At 43.3% G+C, this 11288-nt stretch overlaps 1 protein-coding gene across 1 annotated transcript; it reads right to left on the minus strand.

Moving 5' to 3' along the window:
* Window positions 1-7267: 7267 nt before the first annotated feature.
* Window positions 7268-8465, minus strand: LOC119278382 (nuclear transcription factor Y subunit B-1-like). Its single transcript, XM_037559737.1, has one exon. It carries the CDS (start codon window positions 8307-8309, stop codon window positions 7758-7760), a length of 552 nt encoding a protein of 183 aa, XP_037415634.1. The 5' UTR covers window positions 8310-8465; the 3' UTR covers window positions 7268-7757.
* Window positions 8466-11288: the final 2823 nt, after the last annotated feature.

The raw sequence follows: 11288 nt of genomic DNA on the forward strand, positions 1-11288 counted from the left end.
ATCGTGCCGTCAGTAGCCAGAGCTCCGCCGGTATCTCCATGAATGGAAGAGAGAAAGGTATATATAGAGACAGATTACCCACTGACATGTGGGGCTCATATGTCAGGCTACGTATACATAGAAAGTTGTATTGGGGTCTGCTGCAACAACGCACATGTGGAAACTAGTAATGTTTTTGGGAGAGCCCCAATAAGCACTTATAGGAGAAGCTTTTTTGGGAAGCTGTTGGAGGTGCTCTTATGTCCTTTATCTCTTTTTTTTTGCATAGGAATATAAAAAAGAGGTTGGAGTGGATTGTAAATTTCCTTCATTTCCCCTATGAAACTCAATTCAAAGAAAAAATGGAGATTCCTCCAAAAAAATCTATGGTTCATTCCCTTGTTTGAAACGGATGAATAGTATCATCATAGAAAGAAAAAAAATATTCACATGATTGTCAATGCATTTTTCGATGAATTACAGTTTGAGAAATTTTACTTATGTTGGTCGTTTATTTGTAGGATTGAATCATGTAGAAATTTTTCCAAGGAATCAATTGTACTAGATTACAAAGAAAATTTAGCATCCACTCAAGTATCTTGGAAAAGATCCTTTATTTTTCCTGTGATGCAGTCAAACAAATTCAAATCCTCTAGAATTTGAATGGGCATGACATTCTTTTCCGTATTATTTTTTCTACTCCTACATTTTTATAATCCTACGAATCAAAGAGGTCAAAAAGAAACGTGAGAGTATACAGGAACAGGAGTATGATACAGGGAATCGGCCCGATGGAGCAGCGAAGGGCCACCAGATCAAAAGGCTCCCGATTTGGTTGCAGCCTTCTCAAACAAGCAAAACGGCGTGCACCAAAAGAGGATCGGCTAGCCAATGGTGGAGAGGCTCGCCTTTTGATGCCTCTGCCGCCTCCTCCTGCGGCCGTGTTCTTGCTCTTCCCCATGACTGCTAGATTAGCTCCCCATTGGCTGGAACCATCCGCCATTGAGTACCGCTCTCGATCATCGCGGCTCCGAGTATACTATGCCCGTTTGTGCCGACTGCCGAACAGTGTGCCGTTGATTGATTTTCGTGTGGTTTTTTTTGCCTGCCTCCATCTTGTTCTGGCAGGCGCAAGGATAGCTACTCTGGTACACATTCACATGCCAAGACTAATTGCGATTTATTGTCTCACGAGACCATCCTGACCAAGCATTATGCTTGTCAGGGGGCAGCTATAGTTATGTTTTCTCTTACAGTAGCGTAGATGCGTGGCAGGGCTATAGGTTAATTGTGACAAGACAACGCTGGAGCGCATGTCGGACAACTGGTTAATCCGCTGGCTATTGGTCCAGATGTGTAATTTCAGCCGACAGTTACTACCAACGCAAAGGTCCACCTACTCGCTGAGCATGCATCATGGTCAGTTAATCCGTCCTTGCTGTACAGATTTTTCTTCATTGTTCCTACTCCTAGTCCTACGTCCTTCTGTCAGCATTATCAAGATTCAAGGGCATGCTAGATGCCTTTGAAACTGGTAGAAACGGTAGTTTGCTAAAATTTACACCCAATGCAGTTCCGTTTTGTTTTGAATTGCATGCATCTAACAACCAGTAAACACAAAAAGATGTATCGACGAAGAATGACATGCAATCTATTTCAACACTCTTTCTCTTTTCTAGCCTTCTTCAGACCTTAGACCTGGGATAAACGATCAATATAGCTAGCATCTATTTCACTTAATAGTAAGTTGGCATGGTATTGAAGTCAGGTCTTGGCTCTAATACTATATTGAATTTCATGCACCTACCACTTCATCAAAAATTTCGAACAAGTGGAGAATGACAAGCAATATATCTCAACATTTTTGACACCGTTGCTGATGTTTTCTCACTCGAGATGGCAATTGATGAAAACTTTCATTTGACATGGCTTTCTGCGTGAATCTGTCTCAGAAAACTAGCCATCTCATTAGGGCCAAGATTTATGAGTATATAAACACTAAAATCTACTTACACCCCAACTAATCATCCTTTCTCCATAACCTCCCAACAGGTTGCCTTTCTCCGGCCTTGCTAGGCCTGAAGCTGAGCCCTCTGCCGCCAACCAAAAGGGCATCCCTAATGGCTGACAGTTCATGATGCGGCTAACTACAAGAAGATGTTCTTCGTCTAGCCTTGATGGTTCACCACTGACGGCGAGCTCGTTAAGGTTAGCGCCTCCTACAAGATCCCTAACAATACCAAGGACTCCCCCAAGGCCAAGTGTGCTACCGCCGATGTCACACGGAAGCCAACCAAGGCCGCAACCAATCCCAGGAAAGTGTGTGCGTGTTTGCACCGTTTGTCTAAATTATGTGGCCTTAGGCTACTCACAATGCTTGGCTCTTAGCATAGGCAAAATGCTGAGGTATCACACCAATTAAAGAAGAGAGAGAGGAGAGCTGGGTAGTGGAGATATGGCTCTTAGCATGTGTTTTTCCTACGCAATGAAATTAATAACTAGATCTGGTGTGTCTTTCCTCCTGATTTTTCTCTATTTCCCTTCTCTCCAAACTTAGGCCACAATATTGAGATGCCAACATGACCCCTAAGAAAATTAGGGATAATAAGATTTGAGCCCCAAGTTGGGTCACACGTGTTAGATTTGCCCCTAAATTCAAAAAACCCTCGTTTCTGCCCAAGCTCGTTTGCTCCTCTTATACTTTTGTCCTTTGAATGTCTGATTGTCACTTTGAAAACTTCATATTAACTAAGGAAAAATACAAATAAGGTATCAGAATGTTCATAAAAACATCACCTATATGTGCATGTCATTTGCATTCATGAAAAAAGTGATGGAAAATCCCCGTCCCAACTCGAGCCCATATGATCTCGGCCTGAACAATAAATTCCGATAAAAATGAAAAAACAATTTACAAAAGTTTTGATTTCTTGCAAAGTTTCATCATTTTTTTTTTGCCACGACAAGACAAAACTCTGCAAGAACTCAAAATATTTGTCAGTGTATGCCACAAATAATTTCAGAATTGTTTGATTTTTTTCTATTTTTTCTGATTTTACTGTTCACATGAGCTCCTATGAGCTCGAGCCGAGATACTCCGCTTGAAAAGAGGAGCTGAGACACTTTTGTCATGAATGCAAATGACTTATAGGTGATGTTTTTCTGAACATACAGTTATCTTATTTGCATTTTTTCGAGTTAATATGAATTTGTTATGAAGTTTTCAAAGTGACGGTCAAATGTTCAAAACGTAAAAGCATAGGAGGAGCAAACGAGCTTGGGAAGAAATGAGGGTTTTTTGAATTTAGGGGCAAATCAAATGGGTCTGACCCAACTAGGGGCACAATGTAATTGTCCTACAACATCACTTAGATACAAGACCAAAGAGATAATGCATTGGGGTGGTTGTATCTACAAGTCATCCACTGCCTAGGATGACGCTTTAAAATCGTTGGGAGTGCCCTTAGGGAGTGAGCCTAATTCACTTGGCTGAGAGACTATGGATTTGCAAAATCTACCTCCTAGGTTCAAACCCCTCATTGATGTGAATTTAAGTTTCTACGTATACTATGGATGTCTCTCTTATACATTATGTTTAAGATCGAAGTTGCCGTTCTACACCGACTTCACGAATGACATGGTGTGGGTGGCGTTCTCGTCTAGATCCACATCCATGTCGTGGTGCCCCTCCATGGCTGACGGTGATGGAGGCTTCCGATCTTGATCTAGATATCCCTTTTTGTAACGTTAATAACATTTGAGATGAGCTTCCTTTTTTCTACGAGATTGCCTTATGTGTGCATCTATCTAGGACGGCTCCGAAACCTTCCTTGGATCAGGACATTTTATATGTGGCATCTATCTGAGATAGCTGTAAAGGCCACCTCGAATGCCTTATTTTTCCGCTTGAGATAGCACTCCCTTGATTTCTTTTTACTCTGCATATTAGATTTATCTGAACTCAATTTTTTTGAAGAACCAAGTTTATAGAAAAAATACCAACATTTACATACCAAATCCATATCATTAGATTCATCATGGAATCTACTTTTATATTATATTTATATGATGTTGTAGATGTTGCTATTTTTAAATATAAATATGATCAAACTTTACAAGGTTTGATTTAAGACATAACTTATATGTGAAGTAAAAAGAAACTGAGGAAGTACTATCTGTAATAGTGTTGAAAGCTACAAGTTAAGAATTGAGACACACCACGGTGCGGTAATTAGATAGAGCCATAAGATTGAGACCATGCAAGTACTACTAGCAAGAAAAATAACCTCTAGCTTTGAACACATTAGCTAATATAATCGATCATTTTTCTCCAGAAAACTGGAATTACTGCCTCTAGAAAGAAATTAGTAGGAGGGCCTCCATATTCTAGGAAGAAATTAGTAGGAGTAGTTTTGGCTAATATAATCAATATTTTTTCTCTAAAAATACATTAGTAGGAGCAGGCGGTTGAGAAATACATTAGCTAATATAATCGATCATTTTTCTCCAGAAAACTGCAATTACTGCCTCTAGAAAGAAATCAGTAGGAGGGCCTCCAAATTCTAGAAAGAAATTAGTAGTAGTAGTTTTAGTGATGGTAACCCCTAAATTCTAGGGTCCACAAATTAACCTAATTTTCATTCTATTAATGCAATTGTTTTATTCAGATCTGGAGTAGCAAGTAAGCCCCCTAAAAGCGGTAGATTACAAGCCCCCTAAAAGCGGTAGATTACAAGTGATATTCATGTAACGGCTGTGTATGCTTTTTACAAATATCTGAGTGTTCTCTCAGTTATCACTTTCAGTGTAATTTGTTCAGATAAACCAAATTGCCAAAACATGTTTGTTGTGTTGTCTGGCTCTAGGGTTATGTCCGAAACAAGCAATAATCTAAGGAGCACTCTAGGACATTCACCAGCAACAAGCCCACAACCGCTTCTGTGCTAACTTCTGTATCTTGAACAGTACATAGTACATTGATGGCTATAATTGTGGGGCAGAAATTCAATGATTCCAACAAGATAAAGCAAGTGCTATTATTGTAGAGTACCATCTGCCAGCAGGGTGCCCAAATAAGCAAATCATTTGAAAGGTCAAAAACCTACTCGAATGTTTCTTGTTGAAGAAACTATCAATTGTGCATGATTGATTCAGACGTTTTGGACGCACGCTTTTCATGCATATATATTCCATGATGAGCATAAACTGGACACTCTTGCATGCATACCTATAGTCTATATATAGCTAAATCTAGATGACAACAACAACCCAGAAACAAGCAAAATAAGAATACGTTTATATTCAAACTGTGTACAGCTTATGCTAAACTGGACAGATGAGCTATTTTTTGCCATAAGTTGGTCAAAGAATTAAGAGGATCTTTACCCGCAAAAAACAAAGGAATAAGAGGACCTCCAGCGTTTCTTTTCCTTTCAAACCAGCATGTCGACCTAGCTCCAGGATATAAGTGTAGTATCGTCATACTCCCTCCGTCCGAAAATACTTGTCATCAAAATAGATAAAAAGGGGCATATTTAGAACTAAAATACGTCTAGATACATCCCCTTTTGTTTATTTTGATGACAAGTATTTCCGTACGGAGGGAGTATCAATTAGGTTTTGGCAAGGAAATTGCATGGCTGATGTATTTCTCATACAAAAGAGCCGTTGAACCTACAAAAAGGACATGAATAGTGATGCACCTGCCTGAATTGTTGGGAGCATGCAGGTGCTCACTTCTGCAACCACTCATAGAACATGCTAGTTATTATGTCATAATTAACGGACATCAATTTCTGCGTCCTATGAACATTTAAGACCGCGTGATAGACTGACAGGATACTAACACTATACCAGCATATGGACGCACGAACCTGGCAATATTTCTATATATACTCATGCAAGCCCTTGTTTCAATATTGAATTTCAATATAGATCTATAATCAAATGTATATATGCATTGTTTTTGCTTTTGTTCCGTTATCTCTTGATAATGGAACCTGATGCGTTTTATGGATCGCATGGAATAAAATATACACACATATACGTATGGACATCTTTCTCAAGATTTTATTTCAGTATACATCTACCATTTTGGGAAGGCCTACGGGTGTGTTAGCCGATCCACTCCCTTCGTTCCTAAATAATTGAAGTTCTAGAACTCTTTTAAGTCAAACCTTTTGAAGTTTCTCTGAGTCTACAGAAAAAGCCACTAAGATCTACAACATTAAATATATATATATAATATAAAAAAAATATTTCATAGTGAACCTAATGAAGCAAATTTGGTGTTGATGTTGATATATATTTATATTGACTTGGTCAAACTTATTAAAGTTAAACTTAGGACAAATCTAGAACTTCAATTATTTTGAAACAAAGTGAGTAAGAGAGAGGGGTAGAGCGGGAGCAAAAACAGAAAAATCACAGTGATGCTGAGCAGCTCTGAACCCAAGCCTCGAGAATTGTCTTGCAAATGGAGGGGAAGCAACGCCTGCATCATCCTAACCAAATATATTCCCCATACCTAACCAAATCTTCATAATTCATCTAGTAGTTTTCTTGGACTTCTGTATAGGTGATGAAGACAGTACAAGTAATGTGCAGAACCCGGACCAACATGTGGTTGGATAGTGAGGAGGACAGTGGTATCTCTAACCTACTTGGGTTCAAGTCCTAGACTTGACATTTGTGTTTGCATTTTTTGGATTTATTTCAGACTTTTCGGCGATGTTCGTTCAGTGGGACGAAACGTTCCCGCGGACTACAAGGCGTCTGTAGTGACTTCGTCAATCTTAAGATGCTATGCCGGCTCAGTCTCTTGGAGGTGCTCATAGAGGTAGGATGTGTGTGCATGCGTTCATAGGGGTGAGTGTATGCTCGTGTATGTAAGCGATTTTGATTGTACTCTGTTAAAAAAAGTAGTGTGCAAAACTCCCCTAAAAAAAATAATGCGCAGAACATTATGGGCGTGCAAAAAAATTGTACATATTATTAGGTACACATACCTACTCCCTCCGTTTCTAAATATAAGTCTTTTTAGAGATTTCAAATAGACTACCACGTACGGATGTATATAGACATATTTAGTGGGTTGATTCACTCATTTTGCTTCGTATGTAGTCACTTGTTGAAATTTCTAGAAAGACATATATTTACGAATGGAGGGAGTACTGCGTAAGTCGGTACTCACAAACTTCCTCAGCCTGTATATATGGATGAGCTCGCTGCTAGTATATATATGAAGGAGTTAATTAACCCAGTCATATCCAAATTAAACTAGCAGAGAAAAACAAAGGCACATCGATAAATTGAAATTGATCTACAATCTTAATCACTGAAGTTGAAAAACAATGTACTTGAGCTGATCCAAGTTGCGCAGCATCAACTAATTTGCCACATAAATATTAATCTGGACACCTAATCAGATCGAATCGATCATGCATCATTCTCCAATTAATTCCAACTCCGCCGTGTCGCGGTCGCCGGCCCCGGCCGTCGTGGTCGCGGTCCATCCATCGATCCTAGTGATCGTCTTCCTTTACTTGTCTTTCATCCATCTCCAACACACAACAGATAAATTAATCAGAAGAACAACTACTCTTCTCTGCTACTACCCACTAGCAGCTAACTCCTAATTCTGCCACTAGCTAGCTGGTCACCTCTCTAATAAGAAAATGGAGAGAGTAATTAAGGTGTAGCTAGGTAGCACTTGTGGGATGGATCAAGGAAGAAGATGGATGCCTGCCTGATCTGATGATGGAGTAGGTATTAGTGGTTCAAAACTGCCTGCCGGTGCCGGGGCCGGTGTTATCCCTCCTGTCCATGGCTTCGAACATGAAATTACCGGAGCCGCTGGCGCCGGTGCCGGAGGTGGAGGCGTCGGGGACGGGGAGGCCCCCGCGGGAGGAGGCGGCGGCGGCGGCGCGGTCGCCCTCGAGCTCGCGGAACTTGAGGAGGTACCTGCGCATGGGGTCGACGTAGTCGTCGAAGCCGAGCGCGGAGAAGGCCCAGCAGACGTCGTCGCCGTTGACGGTCTTGCGCTTCTCCTTGTGGCACTTGTCGGAGGCCTCCCCGGTGACGAAGCTGATGAACTCCGACACGCACTCCTGCATCGTCTCCTTGGCCTCCTTGGACACCTTGGCGTTGGGCGGCAGGACCTGCTTCATGATCCGCCCCACGTTGGCGATGGGCAACAGCCGGTCCTGCTCCTTGATCCCCTGGTCCCCCGACCCGCCGCCGCCGCGCAGCCGCTCAGGCGGGCTGCCCCCGCCCCCGCCGCCGCCACTCCCGCTGCCGCCGCCGAGATGTGTATAGTGGTGGTCGGCCATCGATCGATCTGCTCCTTCGATCTTGGGTCGCTGGCTAGCTAAGCTCCCGTCTTTTATACGGGCGGTGCGTGGGCGTGACCAGCTTGGGAATTGAATGGACTGGACACGGCGGGGCGGTGTAGCGCAGGAGCGTGGCGAGGCGAGCTACTTTTCGTCTCGCCGTGCTGCTTACACTTGTAACCGGCTGGTGGCGGAGCGGGTACATATATAAATGAACGAGGAGGGAGAATATGCCGGGCTGTGTTGGTGGCTGGGCTGGGCGCGTTGAAATGTGGCAAAAACAACAAATTTGACATTAATTCACGAAATGAACTGTCCTTAAAAAAATTTCACACCTCCGACCCTATCATGTAGCGCCCGACAGCCAGGCTCCACACTGCACTGTGCAGCGTCTGAACGTAAGGCGCTACACACCTGACAAGCGTCGCACCTCAGACTGCCTGAAAATTGCTAAGTTAGTTTGCAACGCCTAAAAGCTAGGCGTCACACTATACAGTGTAACGCCTAGCATCTAGGCGTTGCATGTACCACCTACACGTTCAGGGATGGGCCTTTCGCAACAGTTGCATGCATGTGCCTACGCCTCATCACATGTACACTGCTCCATAGTCCAGTGGACCTTTGATTGCACCGATCGATTGACCACCAGGCCATGCAAAAGCGGAGGCCGATTAACCAACACGGGTGGGTCGGACACATGCATGTGAGCGCGCTTGCATCGGAGAAATCACCATGCACCCCGGCCGGCCTTACGTACGTGCGGGAACGTCAACCACACGATCCAGCGGGCGTTTGACTGACCAGATCGATTGATTACCAAGCCATGAAGAAGCGGGGGCGATTAGCCAACACCGGCGGCTCAGACACATGCATGCGGGGGAAATCACTAGTGGCCACTAGTGCAACGCCTAGAGGCTAGGCGCTGCACTGTATAGTGTGGCGCCTAGCTCTCAGGCGTTGCACACTGACTTAGTAATTTTCAGACTGCCCGAGGTGCGATGCTTGCGAGGTATGTAGCGCCTTTCAGTCAGGCGCCGCATAGTATAGTGTGGCGTCTAGTTGTCGGGCGCTACACGAAAAGGTCAGCGGAGCGAATTTTTTTTAAGAACAGTTCATTTTATGAATTCTTTTTGACCACAGGTCAAATTTGTCATTTCTGCCTTGAAATGTCTCCGCCTGCGGCCTCGTGCTCCTGCTCGTGGCTCTGTGTTGCTCTGCCCGTCTGGGTGACGACGACGACGACTGGCTCGATCTCAGTGCCTGCACCCCTGCAAACCTACGCACCTACTACACTGTAGCTACGCAGCGGCCGGAGCTGGCCTTCCTTAATCATGCACGCGGCGGTGCTCAGGCCCGCCGGCCGGCCTGCCTGACTGGTTGATTTGTTTTTGATTTCCATTGTCTGTTCATGGCCGGCCCCGTGCTAATGCAGTGTCTTCGACCGCCACACGGACATCTTCGCGAGGGTATTTCGTCTTCTGAGATGGCATTATGTGCCCTAAGGGAGGAGTTAGAACTGCTAGGACGCATGATCAGAGACAAACATGTTGTTTGTTTCCAGGATTGCATACTTCTAAAAAGAGTGAAATGCACAGTACCTCTTTGAACTATTTTAGGGATGCCACATAGTTCCTCAAACTATGGTAATTGTCATCCAGATCCTCGAAGTACAATAAGTGTGTAATGATAGGCAAAATATAGATCCTCAGACCACTTTAGTATTGAACTGATTTTGGACTTGAATGACACACTCATTGCACTTTAAGTACTTGGATACCAATTTTCATAGTTCTGGGACGTACATGACACCATTGAAATACCTTGGGGGACCTATAATGCACTTCACTGTTTGAAAAAAAATCCCATGTTACCTAGAACTAGCATTAGATAGTTGTTTTTGTGCTCTCCAATAGCTTTTCTTTTAGCGTTTGCCCTTTTCTCCTCTATTTTTGTTAAGTACTTACTATTACGGTTCAGGGCTTAAAAATGTCATTTGTTAGCACTTAATTGGCCTCACTCAAAGCATTGTTATTGTTTCGGTAATGCTAACTGGCCACGTTCGCTGGGAAAAGTGACCGTTTTTCAAACAAAGATGACCTCTCTACCGTGGAATCAACATCCTAGTCTGAAGAAATTGCCACCCCCTACAAATAAACTTGCCATGAAAACGTTCGCACTTGCCATCCTCTCCAGTGAATGTTCACCAACTAAGAGGGCCATATTCTGTGTGCATGACACAAAAATCAGGGGTATACCCTCATTTTCAAAAAGAAATGTTCTTGTTCTAGTGGTTTGTCCGGTGCCAATATTTTGGCACCAGTGCCACTGGTGCCTTGTGCTTATGCTTTGGGCGCCATGTGCCAATGTTGGAGGCTGACACACCATATTAGTTGGCGTTGTATATTTGTTGTGGGAGCTTCTTAATGCACTTGGCTCGCTTACGGGAACCTTTGACATAGACGCGAGATGTAAAAATGACCCGTTCCCTCCCCATGTTTCAAAATTTGTCAACTCCCTAAATCCTAAACATGTCCATCCACCCCCACTGACCGTTAGCCCTCATCCTTCACCCTCATTCGGTGTCAATTTCAACCCTTCAACCCATGTCTTTTGACCACGGTGTTAATTTTAAGTTTGACCGAATGCCCACGAAACCTAGCTAGCAAAATGTTAGGTAGTTGATAGTGTTTGGACAAAGTGGAGTTAGTTGTTTGGTTGATCAGCTTCCGAGTAATATGTAGGATAGAGGCCACCATTGACCCAAGAAATTCACACGATTTCAAATGTTGCTTCAGAGTCGTGGATGGGAAGGGGGATTCAAAGGGCCTCTGGCTACCATCTGTTTGCACGGGAAGAAATGCCACCCCCCCCCCCCCTCCTCTACTTAGGACAATCGTGGGCATTGCAACGGATGGCATCTGTAGGCCTTTTGTGATAAGAATTTTTTTTTCACTCAAACGCCACATCAAGAGGATACAA

The sequence above is a fragment of the Triticum dicoccoides genome, chromosome 3B (assembly GCF_002162155.2).
Source record: "Triticum dicoccoides isolate Atlit2015 ecotype Zavitan chromosome 3B, WEW_v2.0, whole genome shotgun sequence".
In the NCBI taxonomy this organism is placed as follows: domain Eukaryota; kingdom Viridiplantae; phylum Streptophyta; class Magnoliopsida; order Poales; family Poaceae; genus Triticum; species Triticum dicoccoides.